The 26,493-nt window shown below is 35.5% G+C and overlaps 1 protein-coding gene across 1 annotated transcript in view; it reads right to left on the reverse strand.

Annotated features, from left to right (window-relative positions):
• LOC123566607 (uncharacterized) overlaps positions 1 to 22,657 on the reverse strand; it is a 53,712-nt gene extending 31,055 nt beyond the window's left edge. Inside the window, exons 1-3 of the mRNA XM_053549711.1 lie at positions 22,619 to 22,657; positions 18,225 to 18,657; positions 13,657 to 13,714 (exon numbers count right to left, since the gene is read on the reverse strand). Of these exons, the coding sequence (XP_053405686.1) occupies positions 13,657 to 13,714; positions 18,225 to 18,657; positions 22,619 to 22,646 (519 nt within the window). The 5' untranslated portion in view covers positions 22,647 to 22,657. The remainder of the gene's footprint in view (positions 1 to 13,656; positions 13,715 to 18,224; positions 18,658 to 22,618) is intronic.
• Positions 22,658 to 26,493: the final 3,836 nt, after the last annotated feature.

The following is a 26,493-nucleotide window of genomic DNA, read 5'->3' on the forward strand; positions in this document are numbered from 1 at the left end:
TTTTAAAATACATCGCTGGCATTGGCCCCGCCCCCATGCGATGACGTCATCGTGCCACCGTGCCACCGTGCCAGGCATTCTGTGAAACTCATTGTTATATACTACTGTCACGTCCAAAGCTACCCGAACACTTAACTTCATCAAGCGAAATATCCCATGCAAAAACCCAAAAGTTCGAGAAGTAGCTTATAAAGCCGTAGTCAGGCCACAGCTGGAATATGCCAGCTGTGTTTGGAACCCTTATACCCAACAAAACATCCACCAGATCGAAATGATTCAGCGGAGGGCAGCGCGATGGGTTAATCATGACTACTCCCCATACAGCAGTGTCACAAACATGCTATGTCAGCTGAGATGGCGTACCCTTGAAGATAGGAGATCTGATTCACGCCTCCTTATGTTCTACAAAATAGTGAATGGTTTGGTTGCTATACCACCCCCCTCCCTATGATCAGCCCCCCATCCCGTTTGACAAGACATATGCATCCCCACTCCTATAGTAAGATCCTCACTCCCTGTAATTACTATAAGTACTCTTTCTTTCCAGCCACCATAGTGCTTTGGAATTCCCTTCCAGTACAAATTGTGCAAGCCCCCACCCTGAACCAGTTTAAGCAGGGTGTGACCAAACTTGCACACAATGCTTAACATGATAGACCTGTTTTTAAACTGCTTTTATCTGTATATCCTTCTTGTTTTTAACATCGTGTATAACTTTTATCCTCCTATCCATTCTACTTTTAAATTTCTTGTTCAGGCGCGCAGCTGCAAATAATACTCGTAAATCTAAATCTTGACAGGAAGTAAACACGACGGCACATTATTTGTAACGATAACATGTTTATGTTATAATTGAGAAAGGAGGAATCTGGTTACTGAAACCATTAGGCTATTTGTGACAAAATAGTTGTACTACTTTTGAATCTTGTTGACTGATTTACCATGAAGTAAACCCTGAATTACTAATAAGGACTTAATCGACTTTTCCGATAATGTTTTCGTTATCGTTTTCTATTTATACGTCCATTCGCAGGATACTTGCTGGTGCAATAGTTTAAAAAAAATGTCAGAGGATCATTTTGTTGGCAGACGGACAAGACAGACGGAGGTCAGCCTATAGTCCCCTCCTGTCGCATCTCATCGATATTTTGAAATCGTCATGAAACATTTCTTCGAGTGGTTTACATAGGTAATCGACGGTTAATTTCTTGCATGACACAGTAGGGACCCTGTGTAAACTTTCAGTTTCTAATTCTGCATTTTATGATAGTATATGTGTGTAAAACCAACACAATGAATACTTGCATGTAAACGATGCTGAAGCATTCAATTCGTTATATAATTAAGTAGGATAGCGAGTCACAGACCCTCTATCCCCACCCCACCCCAATAGATTAGTACAAGCATAGCACGAGGAGTCCGACATTAAAAAGATTATTTATATGACGACTAAACAAAAGAGATAATTTTGTATAAATTTCGTATTTCATATATGACTTTAAAGGACATAAATCGCCTACTTTACTCGCAAGATGGAATACAGTTTCACTCGCAAATACGCGTTCAGGTCAAATATTAAAATTGGCAAGTCGGCATACAGTGAATGTTTTTTCACCGACTAGATAAAAATACATTTTATTCAAAACAGATATGAAACATCTTATTTACATATATTTATGGAGTATGCATACTTATTTCAGGAAATATCATGGATTACTGGATAACAAATCAATTTGATGTGTTATTCATCTGTTTCGTGACTTGGTCGAGTGAATTTTCATGCAATGAGTGTGACCAGTCAACATTTTGGCAGCATTTTGTAAACATTTCCTGTAAATGTCATCTATCATATCACCATATACACATATTTATGTTAGACTTATCGTTAAACTTAAATACACATACAGTGTAAAGCAAAATAATTAATTTCAAGAGGAATTCTTACCTTCCGGTGTCTGTTTATTGTTTTGATCACTCGCAAAAGGAAAAGGGGTAGTACAGTCGTTTATAGGGCGTGAACATCCCCCGCCTAGGGACATTTTTCACAAAACATTGCACACCATTACAAGAAATTCCAAGTAATAGGGCATCATACTGTCTGTCTACATGTATTTGTTAAATTACGGTCCATCCGCCCTTTCAGACACAATGAAACATATAAATGCCACACAGAGTATAGACGCAGGGCATCATACTAACAAGTCGTAAATCTATATATCACATAATTCATGAAGACATTATGAAGTTTGAAAATGTCTGGAAATCTATAATTGGTGGATGCTTTCAAATGCTAGTATCTGTATTTTAAAGGTTTAATGTGATTTTATTTTTGAGACGGTTAACGAAAGATAAACTGAAATATAATGAAATATTTTATCATATTAAAATGAGGTAATTAATAAACAAGTGAAATCAATAACACGGTACTAAAAACTTGTTTTAAATTATACACCAGAAAAAGTTAATTCTACTGTTGGTCAATGCAGAGCTGCATTGCATATCATTCTAATTTACTGCAACCCTAGTAAAGCTGCATTTACCTATATAAATATACCATTAACCAAAGGGGTCCGGCATATGCATATGAAAATATGTTGAGGTAATTTTAAAAGTTGATTCATTTGAATAACTGAATGCAATGTCTGAATGGGAAAATATCTGATAATATTTTTTCATGGCCATGTGTAAAGAAAGTAGTTGAAAACATAGCTTCTGCGGGGTAAAAACCCTTGTCTAGGGAGTAGTTATATTAGTATGATTTTTTTCATAATTATTGCTCTAGGACTCAAAAATAAGTCATTAAACTTAATCGTCTCATGTGCCGGACCCCTTTGCCATTAACTTATAATTTGTGCCTAGGTTTGCATTCTACAAGGCCACAATTGTTAATAGCTTTTTGTATCTATCAAAAACCAATTATATTACTTGAAATATAATTTCATATTTAAACTAGAGATGCTTTTGAGAAAAGCGCATGTCTCCCACAACTGCCCCTATGAAAAAGTGTTAGTTTCTCTAGATGTTTTAGACGAGTGGATCCAATTAGATGGTCTGGATGAGTGGATCCAATTTATAATTCAAGGGCCATAAATCAAAAGTGCCTGGGCGGATTTGGCTAGTTATCGAACTTGGGTAAGGTCTTATGGCCAAACACATTTTGTTCAAGTTTGGTGAAGATCGGATGAGAAATGTTCGACTTAGAGTGCAGACCAGAGTAAAAAGGCCAATTTTTCGATAATTCAAGGGCCAGAACTCCAAAATGCCTGGACCGATTTGGCTAGTTATCGAACTTGGCCGAGGTCTCATGGTCAAACACATTTTGTTCAAGTTTGGTGAAGATCGGATGAGAAATGTTTGTCTTAGAGTGCAGACAAGAGTAAAAAGGCCAATTTTTCGATAATTCAAGGGCCAGAACTCCAAAATGCCTGGACCGATTTGGCTAGTTATCGAACTTGGCTGAGGTCTCATGGTCAAACACATTTTGTTCAAGTTTGGTGAAGATCGGATGAGAAATGTTTGATTAAGAGTGCGGACATGAGTAAAAAGGTCAGTTTTTCGATAATTCAAGGGCCGTAACTCCAAAATGCCTGGACCGATTTGGCTAGTTATCGAACTTGGCCCAGGTCTCATGGTCAAACACATTTTGTTTAAGTTTGGTGAAGATTGGATGAGAAATATTCGAATTAGAGTGCGGACAAGAGTATAAAGACCGATTTTTGGTAATTCAAGGGCCATAACTCCAAGACACCTGGACCGATTTGGCTAGTTATCGAACTTGGCTGAGGTCTTATGGTCAAACACATTTTGTTTAAGTTTGGTGAAAATCGGATGAGAAATATTCGACTTAGAGTGAGGACAATCTTTGTGACAGACAGACAGACAGACACACGGACACACAGACAGACTGGAGTAAATCAATATGTCTCCCACACCACTGTGTGGTGGGAGACATAATTAGTGGGAAAACTGATATAAAACACATGTATTGTACTTAATCATATAAAAGGGTGGTGATTTCATGTACAAAAAAGAAAAAGATTAACTTGGGTGCCTGAGACCTTGAACTTTTGCACATGACACAATGTCTTGTAAGGGTAAATATTTATGCTAAGTATATGAATATACACCAATGCATAAAAAACTTTAAAACCAGACAAAAAGTTACAGACCAGACAAAAAATTATCAAAATTTCCAAAGGTGACACTGACCTTGGAGCCAGGGGTCTGGGTCTTACACATGATACATCAGCTCGTTTGCCAAGTCATTTTAAAATCCCTTGATGAATGGCAAAGTTATGGGCCGGACAATAAACAGACCATGTTAACCTTTGACTTCTAAGTGTGACCTTGACCTTGGAGCTAGGGGTTTGGTTCTTGCGCACAACACATCAACTCATTGTATGGAGCATTTGGGTGCCATGTAATTTTAAAATCACTTGGTGAATGGCAGAGTTATGGACCGGACAAGAAATAGACCATGTAAACCTTTACCCTCTAAGTGTGACCTTGACTTTATAGCTAGTGGTCTGGGTGTTGCGCATGACACGCCGACTCATTATGGGGAACATTTGTGCAAAGCAATTTAAAAATCCCTTCATGGATTCGTTTTGGACCACGAAACAGACCCTGTTATCCTTTGACCCTTAAGTGTGACCTTGACCTTGGAACTAGGTGTCTGGGTCTTGTGCATGACACGTCGTCTCATAATAGGGAATATTTATGCCAAGTTATTTCAAATCCCTTCATGGATGGCAGAGTTGCGGGCCGGACACGAATTGTGACGGACGGAAGGACGGACGTTCCTACATACGAGTATTTATGTAGCTACTCTTTCGTTCTCTCTATTGTTGTGTTAGCTACGAAAAGAAAAATAGCCACATAAAAGCTTACAGAACTAGAACTATCACTGAAGGTGATGAATGTACCCCCGGACGCATTGATACAGTACATTGCAATTTGATGCACACAAGATTGCATGATTATGTGGACTGTATGTATACAGACTCAATGTAAATAGTATAGTAACAAAAAAACAACAACAACAAAAAAAAAAAAAACAAAAAAAAAAAAACAAAAACAAAAAAAAAACAAAAACAAAAAACAACAAAAAACAAGAGGGCCAAGATGGCCCTAGGTCGCTCACCTAAGAAACACTCCATAACAGTGTAAAACATGTTTGACTTAGTGATTTCATGGAAACAAATATTCTGACCAATTTTCATTAAGATTGGACCAAAAAATCTCTTGCGATAAAACAAGCATTTTCTTAGATATGACCTAGTTTTTGACCCTAGATGACCCATGTTCAAACTCGACCTAGATTTTATCAAGGCAATCATTCTGACCAAAATTCATGAAGATCAACTGAAAAATACAGCCTCTATCACATACAGAAGTTTTTTCTTTGATTTGACCTAGTGACCTAGTTTTTGACCTCAGATGACCCATATTCAAATTCGACCTAGATTTCATTAAGGCAATCAACCTGACCAAATTTCATAAAAATCAATTAAAAAAAAAAAAGTCTCTATCGCATACACAAGATTTTTCTTTAATTTGACATAGTGACCTAGTTTTTGACCTCAGATAACCCATATTCAAAATCGACCTAGATTTCATCAAGGCAATCACTCTGACCAAATTTCATGAAGATCAATTGAAAAATACATCCTCTATTGCATACACAATGTTTTTCTTCGATTTGCCCTAATGACCTAGTTTTTGACCCAAGATGACCCATTTTCGAACTCGGCCTAGATTTTATCAAGGTAATCATTCTGGCTAAACTTCATGAAGATCAGTTGAAAAATACAGCCTCTACTGCATACACAAGGTTTTTTCTTTGATTTGACCTAGTGACCTAGTTTTTGACCCCAGATGACCCATTTTCGAACTTGGTCTAAATTTCATCAAGGTAATTATTCTGACCAAAATTCATGAAGATCAATTCAAAAATACCGCCTCTATCGCATACACAAGGTTTTTCTTTGATTTGACCTAGTGACCTAGTTTTTGACCCGAGATGACCCATTTTCAAACTCGGCCTAGACTTCATCAAGGCAATCATTCTGACCAAAATTCATGAAGATCAATTCAAAAATACAGCCTCTATCGCATACACAAGGTTTTTCTTTGATTTGACCTAGTGACCTAGTTTTTGACCCGAGATGACCCATTTTCGAACTCGGCCTAGATTTCATCAAGATTTTCATTCTGACCAATATTCATGAAGATAAATTGAAAAATACAGCCTCTATCGCATACACAATGTTTTTCTTTGATTTGACCTAGTGACCTAGTTTTTGACCCGAGATGACCCATTTTCAAACTCGGCTTAGCTTTCATCAAGGTTATCATTCTGACTAATATTCATGAAGATTAATTGAAAAATACCGCCTCTATCGCATACACAAGGTTTTTCTTTGATTTGACCTAGTGACCTAGTTTTTGACCCGAGATGACCCATTTTCGAACTCGGCCTAGATTTCATCAAAGTTATCATTCTGACCAATATTCATGAAGATTAAATGAAAAATACAGCTTCTATCGCATACACAAGGTTTTTCTTTGATTTGACCTAGTGACCTAGTTTTTGACCCGAGATGACCCATTTTCGAACTCGGCCTAGATTTCATCAAAGTTATTATTCTGACCAATATTCATGAAGATTAATTGAAAAATACAGCCTCTATCGCATACACAAGCTAAATGACGACAGAGGACAGACGACAGACGACGGACGCCGGACATCGAGCGATCAGAAAAACTCACCTGAGCATTGCTCAGGTGAGCTAAAAACAAACAAAAAAAGTCCCATAACTCTGCAGAATATTTTTTTGAAAGAACCTAAAATGCACCATGCACAAGTAAGGTTAGTACTGATCACTTGTGTGAGGTTTCATTAAATTGTGAGCAGTGGTTTGAGAGATTAAGCGCGCACAAGACTGCATATGCATACTCTATGTATATAGTTTAGAACTAAAAAAAAACAAAGTCCCATAACTCAGAATATTTACTTAAAAGAACCTAACATGCGCTTTACACAACTAGGGTTAGTACTGATCACTTGTGTGAAGTTTCATTAAATTGTGTGCAAGGGTTCGGGAGACTGTATGTATAGAGTATATTAAAAAAAAGTCCCATAACTGTGCATACCTTTTTTTCTGAAAGAACCTAACATGCACCATGCTCAACTAAGATAACTACTGATTACTTGTGTGAAGTTTCATAAAACTGTGTGCATGGGTCCAGGAGATTAAGCGCGCACAAGATGGCATATGCAGACTTTATGACTTAAAGTCCCGTAACTCTGCAATTATTTTCTGAAAGAACCTAACATGCACCATGCACAACTACTGTTGTTAATCAAAGAAAAAGTACAGTTTCCTATTGTTACTATAGCCACCTAAGTATGCAAATGTAAGCTCGGACGGACGGCCTATTTCTATGTCCCATGTTTTTCTTCGAAAAAGGCGGTGGACAAAAAAATAGGGAGAACAAAATTAATACAGTTGAGGTATACAAACTCAAGCAAATATAAATATGCCCCCTATTAGATGAGTTAAAAAGATGGTGTGTACGTGGCCATTGTCTGTCATCTTGCATCAACATTATATCTCTTTACGCTTTATCCCTTCATTTTTAAGGCTATGAATCGCTCACCTGACATAGTCCAAACCCCTTCAATTTCGTCGCATTAGATTCCATTCAACGAAACATTAAAACCATGATTCATGTAATTCAAGTACGATGTTAACTTAAGGTTCATGAATTTTTGACAAGACTTTTTAACACTTTAACACAAAATATAAAAAGACATTCTGATAACATTTCATGAAGATTAGGTGTTAACTAGGAGATGCTTTAAATTTGTAGATAAGCATATGTCTCCCCCAAAGCATTAGAAAAACAGGCAACAAGATAATTAGGGACAGAAGCGAAAATCAAATAGTCACTGATGTTTGTTGGCTTAGTGACTGAAATGGAATTGGGATCAACTACTCGGCATATCCAATCACCCCATTAAGTTTCAACGTTCTGGGTCAAGTTGTTCTCAAGTTATGGACCGGAAATTGGTTTTCATGTTGTGGCCAGTGTGACCTCGAACTCTAAAGGAATGGCCCCAAGATCAGTAGGAGTCATCTACTCTGCATGTCCAGCCATTGTTTTCCATGTTCTGGCCCCTCGGAAATGGTTTTCTATGTTCAGGCCCCTGTAACCTCGAGCTTTCATCGAGTTAGCCCATAAACATAAGGGTCATCTACTCTGTAAGTTCTACCACCTTATGAAGTTTGAAGATTCTTGGCCAAATGGTTTTCAAGTTATTAATCGGAAACAGTTGTTCATGTTCTGGTCCCTGTGAACCTTGACCTTTGATTAAGAGACCCAAAAATCAATAGCCTATAAGGGGTCCTCTACTTTGCATGTCCAATCATCCTAGTATTAAGTTTCAACATTCTGGGTCAAGTGGTTCTCTACTTATTGATCGAAAATGGTTTTCCATGTTCCCTGTGACATTGACTGTTGATCCAGTAACCCCCAAAACGCTAGAGGTCACCAACTCTTGACGCCCTATCATCCCATGAAGTCTGAAGGTTCTATGTCAAACAATTTCCTCAGTTATCAATCGGAAACAGTTTTTCTTGCCTCTGTTTTTGATCTCCGATCAAGTGACCTTAAAATCAATCGGGGTAATCTACTTTGCATGTCCAATCACCCTTTGAAGTTTTAGCATTCTGGGACAGGTGGTTTTCCAGTTATTGACTGGAAACTGTTATCGACCCAGTGTACTTGACCTTTGATCCAGTAACCCCCAAAATAATAAAGGTCATTTACTCTGCATATCCAATCACCCTATGAAGTTTCAACAATCTTTATCAAGTTGTCCTCAAGTTGTTGATCGTAAACGGGTTTCCATGGTCTGGCTGCTGTGACCTTGAACTTTTATCAAAATCGATAGGGGTCACCTACTCTGCATGTCCAATTAAACTATGAAGTTTCAACATTCTGGGTCAAGTCGTTTTCCTTCTATTGATCGGAAACGGTTTTCCATGTTCAGGCCTCTGTGACCTTGACCTTTGATTGAGTAACCCCAAAAACAAAAGGAGTTATCTACTCTATAAGTCCCATCATCCTATGAAGTTTGAAGATTCTAAGTCATATTGATCGGAAATGAAGTTTGACGTATGGATGGACGGACCAGGCAAAAGCAATATGTCTCACACAGTTGGGTGGATGGTGAGAGTGGGGAGAGACATAAATATAGCATCTAGTAAGTAAGCAAGTTCTTTTCAATGCACTGACCTCGTAACCTAGTTTTTGACCTTACATGGTCATGTTTTAAACTACATGTCTATGGATTTCATAAAGACAAGCACTTGTGACGATGTTTCAGGAAGGACACATTTTCTATGATTCGTCCAAGTAAGCTTGTTGTTTACTCTATGACCCGCATTTAAACTTTGCATGCACTTTCATACAAAAACCAATTTCATGAAGATCTGGTAGGAAATATGACATCTGGCTAATGAAAATGTTATTTTCTTATATTGAACAAAGTGGCCTAAATTATCAATATAGCAACCATAAATACAAAGTCTGAACTGTTTGACGACAGCACGATCGACTATTTGAAGTACGTCCACCTACTAATAGCTTATATACAAAAGTTAAACACACTTTTTCCAAGTTAAACAAGCATATTCGATGAACTGGTATCCCCGCTGAATGGGTTTGTGGTGAGGAATGGCAAAGAATCAAGTAAATCTGGAACGGGGAGGGGGGGGGGGGGGGGGGGGGGGGGGAATGGTACAACTTCACACGCTGATGAAAGGTTTGAAAAATCAAACAAGAGGGACATTGACACAAAAGCGCTCACCTATGTACAAGGCTTCAAGTGTGTTTGTATAAGTACAAGGTTAGGTTTCTTCTGTGTTAGCCTATATTACATACATGTCGCACACATTTTTGAACCTAGGGTAATAATTTGAACAATTACGGTAGAAATTACAAATCTAATATCACACGTCAAATATCAAAGCTCTAGCTATTATTGATTTTCAAAGATTTTTATATAAATGCCTACAGTAAGTACATGTCAGACACACGGACGTGGCCATTTTTTGACCTTATGGAAATAATTGGACAAGTAGTGTAGAGAGTCAAACCCTTATATCACAGGCCAAATATGAAAGATCTAGAGAAAAGGATTTTTAAAGTCTGATAGCTGAAAACCTATTTTTAACAAAAAAGACCCATATGTGCAATGAATCGGAACCATTTTAACAGCTTTGAAATTTCTACCCAGAAGTCATTTGTGTAAAGTTTCAGCAAAATCTATTCAGTGGTTTTGGAGGAGATATTGTTTAAAGAAATTGTTGTTGAAAAATGACCACCCCCTCTGGCGGCCATGTTCTTTTACGAATCAGAAAGATTTCAACAATATTTGTAGAAGGGCACATAAGCACAAGAAATAATAGTGTAAAATCATTTTGAAATCTGGCTAACAATTTCACACAAAAAGATTTTTCAAGTTTCCACTATATACATATAGGAAGAAGTGACCACGACCCCTGGCGGCCATGTTTTTTTGACGAATCAAAATAATTTGAACAATCTTGGTAGAGGGTCACACAAGGACCATTTGTGTAAAATTGTTCTAAAATCGGGCCAGCAGTTTAACACAAGAAGATTTTTAAATTTTCCACTATATACAATACGGAAAAGTGACCACGTCCTCTGGCGGCCCTGTTTTTTTGACGAATCATAATAAAACAGTCTTGGCAGAGGGTCACACAAGAACCGTTTGCGTAAAATTATTTTAAAATCGGGCTAGCAGTTTCACATAAGATGTTTTATTAATTTCCACTATATACATATAGGAAAAAGTGACCACGCCCCCGGCGGCCATGTTTTTTGACGATGGGTATTATTTGAACACTCTTTGTAAAGAGTCAGACAATGATCATTTGTGTGAAATTATTTCAAAATCAGACCATCGGTTTAGGAGGAGATGTCGTTTCTATTTTAAGCTGGGTTCAAATGTCCAATGTTGTTCTGGGTTCGAATTAAAATGTCGTTCTTGTTTCGAATATCCAATCTCGCTCTTGTTTCAAATTTCGTTCTTGAATTGAATATCCAATGTCGTTCTGGGTTTGAATGTCCAATGTCGTTCTTGTTTCGAAAGTCCAATGTCGTTCTTGTTTCGAATGTCCAATATCGTTCTGGATTGAATGCCAAATGTCTGGGTTTGAATGTCCGATGTCGTTCTGGATTTGAATGTTCAAAGTTGTTCTTGGTTTGAATGTTCAATGTCGTTCTGGATTCGAATGTCCAAAGTCGTTCTGGGTTTGAATGTCGAATGCCGTTCTGGTTTCGAATGTCCAAAGTCATTCTGGATTCGAATACCCAATGTCGCTCTTAGCTCGAAAGTCCAATGTCGTTCTGGGTTCCAATGTCCCATGTCGTTCTTGGTTTGAATGTCCAATATCATTCTGGATTCGAATAGCCAATATCATTCTGGATTCGAATGGCTAATGTCGGTCTCGATTTGAATGTCCAATGTCGTTCTGGGTTCAAATGTCCAATGTCAGTCTGGATTATAATGGCCAATGTCGTTCTGGATTCCAATGTCCATACTGTTCTGAATTTGAATGTCGTTTTTGGTTTGAATGTCCAATGTTGTTTTAGATTAGAATATCCAGTGTCGTTCTAGGTTCGAATGTCCAATGTCGTCCTGAAATCGAATGTTCAATGTCTTTTTTGTGTCGAATGTCCAGTGTCGACCAGCGGTTTACGAAACAATAGTTTGGAAATTGTTCTGTCTCTAGTTCTGGTTGCAATGTTAAATGAAGAATAAAAATACTTTTTGAATACCCCTAGTGGAAGGCCCTCCAACCCATAGAATTATTACTTGAAAATCATTTCAAAATCAAACCAGCGATTTAAGAGGACATGTCGTTCGAAGCTACATCTATTTGTAGCTCCGACATCCATCTTTTTCAACAAATAAAAATGTACAAAACGAATCATCTTGGTGAATTGTCCTCAAGGGAAACATTTTATTAGATTATTTTAACAAGAGATGTCACTGGAGACAGCGTGCTCGACTATTTAGATGCTGCATAGTGAAACCGGGCACATTTGATGAAGCTGGAGCTGTCACTGACTCCAACATGGATGGAATATTGGGTAATAGCTTGAGTCAACGTTAAAAGTATTAAGTAAAAAGAGAGATAAGGATCAAGTGTATCAAGCATTAAATATTAAGTACAATTCTTAGCAAAAAGAGGGCATAATTCACTTTGTGTCATGTTGAATCAAATCCATTTCGTAATAACTTGAGATATAGTGAAAATGCATCAAAATTAACCTTTAATTCTAAGTGAAAGGGGCATAATTAATGAAAAATTTGTGCCTGAGTTATGAACTGTGTGTCATATGATGTGGGTGATAAGGCGGAACAACTATTTTAAATTTGAATCAAATCCATTTAGTAATAACTGAATTAGAGTGAAAGTGCATCAAAACTTTAACCTGAAATTATAAGTAAAAAGGGGGTAATTCATGGAATAATGGTGCAAGAGTTATCGCCCTTGTGTGACATGATGTGTGTGATGATGTTGGACGACTGTTTTAAGTTTGAATCAAATCCATTTAGTAATAACTGAGATTGGGTGAAAGTGCACCAAAACTTTAACCTGAAATTCTAAGTAAAAAGGGGGAATAATTCATGAAATACTGGAGCAAGGGTTATGGTCCTTGTGTCATATGATGTGAGTGATGATGTTGAACAACTATTTAAAGTTTGAATCAAATCCATTCAGTAATAACCGAGATAAAGTGAAAGTGCGCCAAAAATTTAACCTAAAGTTTTAAGTAAAAGGGGGATAATTCATAAAATATTATTGCCAGAGTTATGACCCTTGTGCCATATGATGTGGCTGATGATGTAACCAATTATTCTAAGTTTGAATCAAATCCATGTAGTAATAACTGAGATAAAGTGAAAGTGCACCAAAACTTTAACCTGACATTCTAAGTAAAAAGGGAAGATAATTCATGAAATATATGAGCCAGAGTTATGACCCTTGTGTCATATGATGTGGGAGATGATGAGGAACAACTATTTAAGTCTGAAGTAAATCCATCAAGTAATAACAAAGATAAAGAGAAAGTGCATCAGAATTTTAACCAAAGTGCGGACTCAGAAGGACGCCGACGCCGACGCCAGGTCGAGTAGGATAGCACTCCATACTTCGTATAGTCGAGCTAAAAATCGGACTTTATGTTAAATAAAAAGAAGGAATTCGTTTGAGAATGATTTTACCATTAGCTCTGTTGGTAATGTTTTTCAGTTAATTATAACAATTGAAACAATCGCCGTAGATGGTCAACCAAGGAACATTTGTAAATCGGGCCGGCAATTTCTTCTGAAAAGTCTTTTTATGACAACTTGAAATAATTTGACCATTGTTCGTGGTGGATCTCAAAATAATATTTTTGCAAACTATTTTAAAAATAACACTTCCAACGCTTACAAAAAAACTGTCCAGCCTTTTTGACAATGATAAATGTTGTTTGAAAAGAAGATAACATGTGTAAGATCACCTTTTATATATACTAGATTAGTATTTTATATATATTATACGTACTCACCTGTGGAGATTGCATGTTTGACGAATGCGATACTTCATTTCTGGACTTGCCAATGCTCCTGAAAGTATACGTCGTTTCGAGTAAATAACATAATCTTACTTGTTCAACAAAACTATGCATCTGGAAGAAATGAATATATAATCTATACATTTAAATAACAAGTCCACAAAGGGAAATAATTCTCTCTTACTGTCCTTTGTCCATGTGTGAAGTTTTTAGCTCACCTGAGCCAAAGTCTCACGGTGAGCTTTTGTGACCGCTCAATGTCCGCCGTCCGTCCGTAAACATTTTCTAAACAAATCTTTTTCTTGAAAACCACTGGGTAGAATTACACCAAACTTCACAGGAATGATCCTTGGGTAGCCCTCTTTCAGAATTGCATTCCATGCAGAACTCTGGTTGCCATGGCAACCGAAAGGAAAAACTTTAAATATCTTCTTGTCCGAAACATCAAGGCGTAGAGCCTTGATATTTGGCTTGTGACATAATCTAATGGTTCTCTACGAAGATTTTTCAAATTGTGCCCCTGAGGGTGAAAAGAGGCCCCGCCCCACGAGTCCCAAGTTTTACATAGACTTATATAGGAATAAACTTTACAAATCTTCTTGTCTGAAACCAAAAGACCTAGGTCTTTAATATTTAGTATGTAGCATTGTCTTGTATTCCTCTACCAAGATTGTTCAAAGTGTGCCCTTTGGGTGAAAAGAGGCCCCACCCCGGGGCCCCAAGTTTAACACAGACTTATAGTAAAAAAAATAAAATGTTCTTGCCTTAAACTGCAAGGCATAGGCTTTTGATATTTGGCATGTTGCATTGCCCAGTGTTCCCCTACCAAAATTATTCAAATTATACCCTGGGGTGAAGAGTCCCTGCCCTAGGGGTCCAAAGTTTAACATAGACTTATATAGGAAACAAGCAAATTCGATGAATTGGTATCCCCCGCCGAAAGGGTTTGTGGTGAAGAATGGCAAAACAATATATCAGGCAAAAAGTTAAGGATGTTACTTTAGAGGCAAATAATTTCATTAGTCAAAATCAATTTAACAGAAACCTGGTGGTGGTGGGGGAGGGGGGGAGGTGACTGGGTGAGGGTACAAAACATCACATGTTGATCAAATTTTGAAAAAAAAAGTAATGAAAAGGAATGAAAAAAAAATTCTTTTTTTTTTTTTGGAGGGGGTGGGGAGGGGGAGGGGGTGACCAAGGCAAGGTGGTGACCAGGTGTGGGTACACAACTTCACATGTTTATAATAAATGTTCATGAAAAAAGAATAAAAGAAGTTTAATGAAATTCTACCAATTGATTGGTTTGTTATGTACAAATCTTTAGATTTTTAAACAATTAAAGGGCAATAACTCTAAGGAAAATTGACCAATTAATAAAAACAAATGATAGGCATCATCAAAGTACGTTGGTTCATATTTATTTCAAGTTTCATGAAGTTCTACCAGCTTGTTACTGAGAAATGGCTGCAGACGTGGATTTTTCATTAAATCAAGGGCAATAACTCTAAGGGAAATTGACCAATCAAAACAAAAACTTGACGGGCATCATCGCAGTATATTGGTGCATCTTTATTTCAAGTTGTATGAAATTCTACCTAATAGTCACTGAGAAATGGCTGTGGACGGACATTTTTTGGTATTTTTCAATAAATCAAGGGCAATAACTCTAAGGAAAATTGACCAATCAAAAAAAAAAAAAAAAAAACTTGACGGACATCATCGCAGTATGTTGGTGCATGTTTGTTTCAAGTTTCATAAAATTCTACCTGATAGTTACTGAGAAATGGCAGCGGACTGACGCACGCACGCAAGCATGCACGGATGCACGGACGTGACGGACGGACAACGCCATTTCAATACCCCCCTCCCGATTTCATCGGCGGGGGATAAAAATCTTTTTTTCTAAAAGTTCAAGGCCTAGGCATTTGCTATTTGGTATGTAGCATTGTCTAGTGGATCTCTAACAAGATTGTTCAAATTATGCCCCTGGGTTGAAAAGAGGCCCCACCTTTGGAGTCACTAGTTATATGAGTTATATAGGAAAAATACTTAAAAATATCAGAACATATTTCTTAAACTGTTTAATTATAATTACCTGATGACCCCAAGTGATAAAGTGTCAACTGACTGTGACATTGACCTACTGACCTACTTTCTTGTGTGTTTTTTAAGATACAGCCCTGAAATTTGAATGACATGTACAGTTTTGCACACCGATCTTAACACTGACTTTCAGTGACCATGAATGTGACCTACTGACCTACTTTCTTAATATTTTAGCATCAACATGTAGCTCATATTACTCAGGTGAGCAATACAGGTTAATCATGACCCTCTTGTTATCAAATATCCTTCTGTAGTTGTTTTAATGTTACTGCCGACAACAATGTGCAACGGGCAGAACAAAAACAGACTGACAAACGGACAGACGACATTTCTATATAATATTTATGCTCTCCGCATTATCATCCAGAAAATGTGCTGTAAGTGTTATTTTGTAAAAACTTATCATTAAGTTATTAGGCACAGGAAATACAGATCAGTATAATTGCACCTTTACTTATCCTATCTGTCAGGCAGTAAAACACCTGTTCATAAATGTGTCATTTTGATACAAGCAAAACTGTATTCTCTTCATTATGAAATAGTAAGTGATATTTCATTTTTAAAATTATTACCAGCTTCTTAAAATGTTTTTTTTTTTTAAATAAATAAGCTGATAAAAATATTTGAAGCAGTTCTATAAGGGTAAATCAAACACATATATTCTAATTGTCTTTGTTGTTAAAAGAATTAAGATATTGTGTCTAAAACTATTTTCATTTTCCACTTAATTGTGTAATTGTTAGAGAAGTAAACTTATAAATATCTCTTCTTGTAAGTAGGGCTATCACACTTTGTGGTCACAGCTTTAAACTCAATATTAAAACTTCAGTTATTGATATAAACACAACTTTCATTAATTTAACATTTTTGGCTATGTGAAAGGCTTGGAAATCAATTTCTAGACTTTATCTAATGCCTTTCTATCTCTAAAAACTTTATGTTATATCTCCATTAAGTTACCTTAGGCTACTTGCATCACTTTACTTCTCGTTGATAGTCAACACAGTTATGACCTTAGTTTCTTACGATGACTTTCATCCTCCCTTTAATATTTTCTAAATCAATTCATGTCAACATTTTAGGGACTGGATTTTAATTTCTGACTAAAAGTTATCTTCATTAAAACTGATGTTTGTTCATATTCTGAACTAAAAATGGTAAATCATGAAAATAAACCATTACTGAGTTGGGAATCCAATCTGGGTTGCCGCGACTACAAAAGTTTTCTAACTATCTTGACAAATTTTATACTTCATGATCCTTTTTATAATTTTTTGTAATGAAGGCAGTGAACCTTCGGTACCCCGTGACAAATGTTTCAACCAGGTTTAAAAAAAAAACAATAAAACAAAAAGAAACAACAAAAAAAAAAAAAAAAAAAAAAAACACAAAAAAAAAAAAACAACAACAACAACAAAAAAACAACTGGTTATTAGATTGGCGAATGTCACACGGCGGGCGTGTGGTGTCAATTTTTGGTTTTCGCTAACAGACGGGAAGTAGGACTGCATGTCAAAAGTCAAAAGAATTAAGGTCAGTGTTGATAACGCAGAAATACAGCTTCCGCTAAAAGTATTTACAATGTAGTTTATATTGAATCAGGTGTATTTAAATTAATATTTGCCTATAGTAGGTCAAAGAAAAAAACAAGGTTGAGATTGTATATTGGGTCAGTGGGGTCAAATTCATGGTAAGCATAAATTAATTAATCTGCATACTTACAACATTCTACCGCGGTGCAGTTGCATTAGAGCGTTGGGATATAGTTACTAAAATTTGATTTTTTTCACTGTGATCATCAAAACGGTGGGTTCTAGTTTAAAACTTTAGTAAGAATTGACTTACTGTCACCAAACTTTTATTATGTATAGCAAGTTTATGTGGATTGTATTGTGGGGGTCAGTGTAACTAAAAATAGAAAAAAAATAAATGGTTTATGCTCAATATCTTTAGTTTATGTACATTTATCGTCGGCAAACTACTGTTTATGTAGCTTTTATCAACGTCAGAGACTGTGAATATATTTTGGGGTCACTGACTGGGTGCAGTCAAATATGATCAATAGAACATAACCTTTTTTAAACATAACCTGTTGTTGTGATTCAAAGTTTGAAAACCCGGATTTCATGAAATTTCCAATTTTCTTGTTTAAGTTGGAATGGAAAATAATAAAAAAATAAATCTAATTTATAATAAGTCAGTAACTAAGTTTCAAAGCCCCTTAAGAAATACAGCAATGATATCCAGATATCTTAAAAATTCCGTATTTCTTTACTATTACGGTCTGAAGTTCAGGCCCTTTAAGAATACATCCTTATATATTGATAAGGTCCTGTGGTGTGGTGGCCGTCATAAAAATGCTTATCGATTTTGTTAGCATTTCATGTGACTATCAGTCACCTCAATCATGGTATTTATTTATAAGGCCAGGTCATATGTATAATATTACTGTTTACCTCTCTTCACTGTGTGTCGTCTCTTCTTGTTCCGCTAATTTATCAGCAACCATCATTCTTTCTTCTTCGCTCATACCCACCAAAATGTTGATTTTTGTTTTTGATCCAAATTCAAATTCAAGTTGTAAATTTTGTTGATGAAAAAAAGATGTAAGGCTATTTGACAAACGGCTCTTTCCGTCTTCCAGCGAAATTCTAGAATATTCGAAGAATCTACTTAAACCCTCTTCATCAAATACTGAGAACTTCAACTTCATGCAATATTTTGGTTCTTCTTCCATGCCGTTCACGTCAAAGAAGTCATTCTCTTCTGCGTGCATATGCTTTTGATACAGCGGAAGTTGCGATTCTATATGTTTAAAGATTTTCATACGCATCCTTAGAGGAATAAACTCTTTAGGAGAAGCTGATAATTTGACATTCAGAGAGAACACTGAAATAAATAAGATATTATTGCCTAAACAACCATATATTTTTCTAACATAGATATCCAATGTAAAAACCTATATATCCCAATTATATATATCAGTGATCGTCAAATAATTTATTATTTCGAGTTCAACAATTTCAGGGACCCAGCAAACTAGTGTTATTGAGCATAACTTCCTATCATGCTGGAACAACTATATATGACTGGTACTTTTATAGAAGTTCGCTTCAGACGATATATATTTAATTCATCAAAATACTAGTTATATCACACAGACCATGTTTTGCAACGCAATATATCTGCTTTGATACTCTGTTGTCAAGCTCGAATATACTATCATATATAACCAACCACTATGAAAGTATGGTAATCACTGTGCCTTGGCTATGCTCTCACTTAACCAATAACGCTGAACCTCATCTGTTTGCGAGGCGGGACGCCCTTTATGTAGAGACCGTACCATAGCTCTTCGCATTCTTCGGTTTTTCGAAAAAAGTGGTTTTTACAAGAGCACCGGTTACGATTAAAAATGTAAACAACGGACTCTGTCTGTAAATTATTTGAATGAATGAATGATCGTCGATCTTAGTCATAATATTGATTGACAGTGAATGCTAATGACACCTTGTGTTGCAGAAAGGTATTTAGTTTGTAACTGTTATTTCCTATCAATTGATATCCTCTCGAAACTGGTAAAGTAACTGCTTATATTTGGACAAAGCCCACTGTCTTTGCCATTCGCCAGCTACTCAAAAGGCAAATATATAAGATTCAGTTTAAGTTATATTTCACTGGTACTACCAGTTAGTAAGTTCATACTCTAAAAAACACGTTTGAGAAATTTGGGCAGTTTTGACCGATTAAAATGTTTACAGCATTAGATTATATTTTTTCTTTACACGAAAATTGCCGTTAGGTAACAAAGCGAATACGCCGATAATCCGGAGTAGGCTGATTATGTGTTATTGTCACAAAACTGTTCCAGTTCACGTAATGTAATCAGTGCACTTAAACTGCCTAGCTATAGCTACTGCAGTTATAGGGAAGTGGTAGAGTGTCTGCCTCAGGTGTGAGAGGTCCTGGGTTCGAGTCCCAGTTACAGCTTAACAATTTTCATTCTGCTACAGCATCTTTTTGCTGTTAAAGATTTGTTCCAGTTGTTCTATATTTTTAGCACACAGTATCATGGATCATTATTTAGAAATCCAGATCACAATTGAATGTTAAATCAAATGCACCCAAGAAGAAAATATTCGCTATATTATGTCCCTTTGATGTTTCTGCTCTCCAGGTTCAAGAAGAGTTACATTTCCTTGATCACAAAATTTTCTTTTACATGAAAATATTAAATGCTCATAACTCTACGTTTTGGCTTAAAATATTGTCAATATATCTATTTTTGAGAAATATATGAAAAGGATTTAAAAATACCAAGACAACACATACTTGACTAGTTTCGACCTTTATGTCTTCGTCAGAAATAACAGCTTACAAAACAAACGACGTCACGTCCGTTTGGACGCGAACGTCAACGTGACAAAAAGCGCAAATATAGAATATATTTGTATTAATGTACATATAGATACGGATCATAATGATACGGCGGGTATTTATCGAAAACATATTTCTTCAATATGAAGCAGAGAAAAAATAAAACCCAACATATCTACATGACAAATTTTGAAGCGAGAATTAACGATAGATCTACTTATAATTATATAAATAGTAAAATAACATTAATATAAAAGCTAACCGCACATATATAATTACAGAAACAATCAAAAAATTAAAAACTTTCATTAAAATACGATTAAAGACAAAATGCAGTCAAACGGCGGAAAAGGGAACCTTGAAGCAGTAATAAGGGGAGGTAATAAAACGGCAATAAAATATCAAAATGCTGGAAAATAGAGCCGATATATTCTTAACTTCTACAAAAATTATTAATATTATTTTAAAGTTAGAAAATGTATTAAAAACAATACTATACAGTGAAAATATTTAACCTGTAGGGATATTATGAAAAAGTTAGTATATAATACCCTATTAAATGTTACTTGGTAACTGTAATCACATAGTAAACAATACGCTGGTGTTCATGCCAGATGGGTGCACGGTATTTAACCGGTGAATCCAGGACGTTTCACGTAATAACCTATCTAAATCATTATCAACAATGTCAATTTGTAAAAAACTGAAATCATCTAAATTGTGATGAGTACTGTTGAAATGGGCAGCCACACCGCTAGCATATGCTGGATCGCTGAAATTGTTAATGTCAAATTTATGACTGTTCATACGTTTAGAAACCTGTTGTCGTGTTTGACCCACATATTGCATGTTGCACTTTTTACAAGTTATGACATAAATGACATTTGATGATGTGCAGTCTGTATTAAATCTAAGTTTATACATAGAAGAATTGGACGAACTAAGGAATTCATCAGTTTCTACTATCTTGCTACAATGTGTACATCTAGGTCGGTAGCATTTGCTGGAACGGGCGCTGATGGGGGTAGGGGGCATTGCAGAATATCTAGACTTTACAAGGAAGTCTTTAAGATTTTTACCACGTTTGTATGCTAACACGGGTCTAGAGAAATGCAACTGTTGGACTGAGACATTTGGCGATAGTTTAAATAAATCCCAGTATATATACATAAATATATGGCCATTTGTCTTCATTTCAAAGCTTTTTAACTTCATACCTATGATTTGAAAAACTTAGGTACTATCTCTACTTTATGCCAAAAAAAAAAAAACATGTTTTTTTCTCTTTCACCAGGGATTCCTTTTGAGTGATAATCATTTTAAAACGATCATTATCTGACATAACTTATTGGACCCTAAACCTTATATTAGGTCTTGGTCTGTAGGCGCATCGCATCGCCGTCCCTGGCGAGGTTCACCTCTCTCGGCAATTGTCATTTAATTCTGCGCACAAGAGATCCCAGACATTCGGCTCATTGAGAGAGTCCCAACACCAAGGCCTCCATCGGGATGTGCCCTCAGATAATTGTTACATTTTAGGGTCATCATTCCTGGTTCAGTCATGTACTGCTTACTAGGTAAAGCCTTGACCTAGTTAGCTTTGTAAGTCAGCGACACTCGGGATTTATTCCCACGAGATCCTGAGCTGTATATGAAGTGGGCGTTCTGACTAGTCGAACAGATCATATAATTTGTTTTAAAATTAACTATGGTGTAGTGGATGATTTATTTATAAGCTAAACCAGCCAATTAATACCCAAATTCTTACTATCTACAGTAACTTTCAAGGGGATGGGGCGCAATATTATCTGTGCTTAAATATCATGTAATCAATACATTTCAAGTATGAATCATTCTCACATATGTACATATTATTCAAGGCTCCATATCTGATCGCGATCAATATCATTACAGCCTACAAGAACATCAGTATTCGAAGGAACATCCGAAAATAAATTATGAATAATTATTTGTTTTGGAAGTTTAACGCTACCTTTAATAAATATTTCTTTTTTTTTACTTTTGTCCCAGTTTTGAATATTGAGACATCAAAATACATACCGACTTACTTACATGATGATCTGGTAAAAATTTGACTTATATTTCTCAGATGACCCATGTCATGCAAATCGACACTTGTGATTACTTGTATGAAGAATCATTGTGGAAACATTTTGAACTTCAAGTGTTTTCCAATATTAATTAGGTGGATTTGGACAAATGAACAGGAAAGGAAGCTAGCCCTATGTGCAATAAAGCAAGAGCAGACATTCTGTCTAGTAAGTTAAAGGACAAATAACACTGGAATTCTTTTGGAAATGTTTCACTTGAACTTCTTTAAGTGTTCGCGCCATGAACCAATCGACGGACCGACGGTCACATGACTCCTATATATACTCATCAAATTTTTTGTTTATGTAAATAAATGTATATTAGATCTAGATGTTACCAGGTAGTTTAAATGTTTACTTACTGGTGCCTCTCTCCTCTGAAGACGCCATGATTCCAAACCCTCTGAAATATAAAAAAGTATTCACAGATACATGTACATGTATATATTAAACAATTTAGAAGCTATGCTTATCAAATTCACGGGTATGTGTATAAAAAATGTTGTTGTTTTTTTTCAGTATATGGTGCATTGTTTTTATAACTTAAAGAAATTAAGAAATCATTACAGGTCAATCAGCTCATTTGTACAGAGTTTTAGCCTTCAGAGTGTTGACTGATTCCGCTTTTTCATTAATATAAATTTAACTTAAATTATAACATGTCTCTTAATATATTTTCGCCGGTCCATAGTTCATGCTACTTGATTACAGTCAGATATATCAAGATGTACAAACGTCTGAGTCAGGAGAAAAGATCTTGACACTACAACACAATATACATAATATTTCAACGAAATTACAGTCAACCTGTAGCAAAAGTGTTCTTACACGGCACTGCATTCCCCGATTTTTTTTTAAACAAGTTCTATCAATGAAAATATGAGACAGAATGTAAACATTTACAATTTAAAATCGGCATTAGACAGTTCATTTCCTTATCACCACTTCTCGGTGGTGGCGCTAGGGTTTAGTAGCCGTGCTTTAACTTGTGAATATTTTAGCAGATAAGACAGTAAACAATTTCTCCTCTTCAATTTGATGTAAACATATTTATTCTAACTCACATCTTTTTGCTTCCAATTTTATTTTTAAAAATATCACCATAACAGTCACCATCACTTACATTGGATATAAAGTGAAAATTACAAAAAAAAAAAAAAAAAAACAACCTTTTTTTCACTTTAGAGGCAAACAGATCATGTTTTTCAAAATCTGACAACTTATTAGCATATATGTAGGTTTCTTGACTTTATGAACAATATGATAGTACATTTATAGCCTCAATAATTAATTAATTAATTAATTAATGGAAAACTTAAATTTTATATAGAAAAAAATAGATGTCATTTTGATTATTCTTGTTCGTCCTGGTATGAAGGTCTGAATAAATGTTTAAAACACAAATTACAGGTGATGCAAAACAAAATAATTAGATTTATCCAGGGTTACTCTTCTAGGTATTCTGTATATCTTCTAGGTATCCAAAAACTCAATCATATGCATAGAATGTTTTATGGCACTTGTCCTTCGTACTTAAGTGATAATTTTGTTAAAAGTACTAGATTCACTCAGAATAATTTCATATTACCTAGTTTTAATAACAACACTAGTAAAAAGACATGTTGTAATCATACTGGATCTAACGATTGGAATTTGCTTCACGTTTCAGAAAGTAGAAGTGATTTTGTATACTACTGACCTGTGTGTGATATATGTGTATCTGTGATAAATAAGTCTGACACTAAGTGATAACATGATAGTGTATTTTATGAAATTTATGCAATGTTTAGTGCATACGTTTAGTAAATGCAATCCCGTTTTGTGTCAAAATCTGGGTAATTCTTATTTTCACATCTAATTTAGTAGATAAGAATGGACCCATTTGGGAAATAAGTTTTAGCTTAATGGGTTATCCATAGGTATATAGCTTTCTCTAAAGGCTTTGGCTTTGAATTTTCGGTTTTATTAAAGGTATGCAATTTATCCTAGACTTAATTAAAGATAACGCCACTACTTTAAAAATACACTTGCATATTTCTTCTAAGTAAGATTTCATTTATTCTTATGTTTGTTTGTGTGCGTGATAATGTTCTTTTAGTTTGTCTACGCATCGAAATGTAGTTGGAATTTATACATAAACCGACACAATTTTTATATCCCATTTATGTACATTTTGACAATCAAGCGCCATAACTCTGGTCTGTCTGAAAGAAATCCGGAACAAAATCGTAGGTGCAAACTTCACATCCTGAATAATATTCCTATGATGTTTCATGACCCTAAATTATATATTTTTTTATATATGCGCGACACAACTTTTATGCATATTTTTTGACTAAGTCAAGGGCTATAACTCTAGTCTAATTGAGTGATATCTCTGATAAAATCCTAGTTCATAACTTCATATACTGAATAGTATTCCTGTAATGTTTCATAATGTAGGCCCGGGTCAAATAATTTTTGATATACATGGCCCTTTCTATGCATATTTTTGACTAAGTCAAGGGCCATAACTCTAGTCTGGCAGTTAAGATCCAAGTTTTTCATTTTCTCATTTCTAAAATATGCCTGAAGTTACAAAGCGCAGCAGAATCCAATCCTAATGAAATGTAAATTACTACAAAATACACAGAAAACTTATCTTTCGTATTTATTTTACAGCAAACATTTCAGGCTAGTTATTTTATAATCATTCTAGGGGATAAAAAGATATAGAGCGGACATGATTTTGGACGACGAATAACCGCCCGAGTGTATAAATAGTGATAAAGCACTGTTTTGCTATAAATTATTTCGATTCTCATATGTTCTTTATAGTAAATTTATATCAATATGATGGAACTGTTTCTTCGCGCAAGAATAGCGCCAATAGCAGGTCTTTGTTTATACACGCCAGGACCGGTAATGGTAATATACGTCTTGCGGCAGTGTTCAGTTCTGGCGAAAATTATCGCGAATTATCCGGCAAAGCGAATAACTAACTCAGTATGCGTGAAAATTAATCCACACATTTGTGCAATGTGACATTTCTTCTAAAACATGTTATTAAGTAAAATGTTTCATGAAATTTGAAAGCGCTATTTCTCGATGCGTACATGGCGCTAAATATCACGTTGGCATGATGTAAACATAATATCGTTGTGATTATTAAAGCATTGTTAGTCATATTAGAATAGGATATAAAAGAACAATTGCATTTTATTCCACGATACAATATTCTAACTACCGCGTTCTCTATGTATCTTCATGGCATTGCCTAAAAACAATGTACAAAATATAATGATATACATTATTATACTAATAAACTTTGATAATGTGGCAGTTGACCTCAATACAACCGACACTGTTTATTTTCCAATACAGGTAAATCCAATATTTGCTTTACAAAACATCTATGACGGATTATCTTTGAACAACCCTTGGACTAACTGAACTCAACTGCCACATTATCAAAGTGTATTAGTAAGTGTTTGCTTATTCGCCGGCCAGAAATGTTATCTTTATCATAATCATGTAGATTCTATTCTTACACTGATGTTAGATTGTGCTTTCTGATACCGTGTGTGGGCAAAACCAATTGCTTTATTTTTTGTTTGTTTTTACTTTCCATAAAACGAAATAAAAGATGTTACACTGAAAAAGAAACAGTTGTAATGTTAATGTTTACTATCTTTTTTACAGTGCGGCAAAACATCAACTGGGTATGTTACTGGTGCATCAAATCTCACTATGTTCAAAAGTTCAAAGACAGTTTAAATAAAGGTAATCTCCACTACACGAATTAAGAAATGAAATGATTTTTTTCGGTGTTCATGCGAAACGAACGACAGAATAGGATCGGCAAATCATGAATAGCGATTCATGTTTAATTTGCCCATCCTATTCTGCCGTTCATTTCGCATGAGCACCGAAAAAAATTGTTTCATTTCTTATATTTACATTTTATTTCCTTTCCATTTGTAAACAAAATAATATTATAAACTGCACATTTTTTTGTGGCATTTAACAGTAAAATCAGCTTCCCGGCCATTCTGTTCACCAGATGGAACAACTGTGACGTCATCTAAGGAATGTCGTCAAAACAACGGTCGGTTATCACTTAGCAGCGATGACGTAACTTTCGCGCCTTTCCTTTTGCAGTTCATACGAAATGAACGTCATAATTTTCAATGGAAAAGAATAGGGCGAATGTAAATATTGCCTTGTAACACGTAATGATAGTTTAGGTACGATATAA

This window comes from Mercenaria mercenaria, chromosome 8 (genome assembly GCF_021730395.1).
Source record: "Mercenaria mercenaria strain notata chromosome 8, MADL_Memer_1, whole genome shotgun sequence".
In the NCBI taxonomy this organism is placed as follows: domain Eukaryota; kingdom Metazoa; phylum Mollusca; class Bivalvia; order Venerida; family Veneridae; genus Mercenaria; species Mercenaria mercenaria.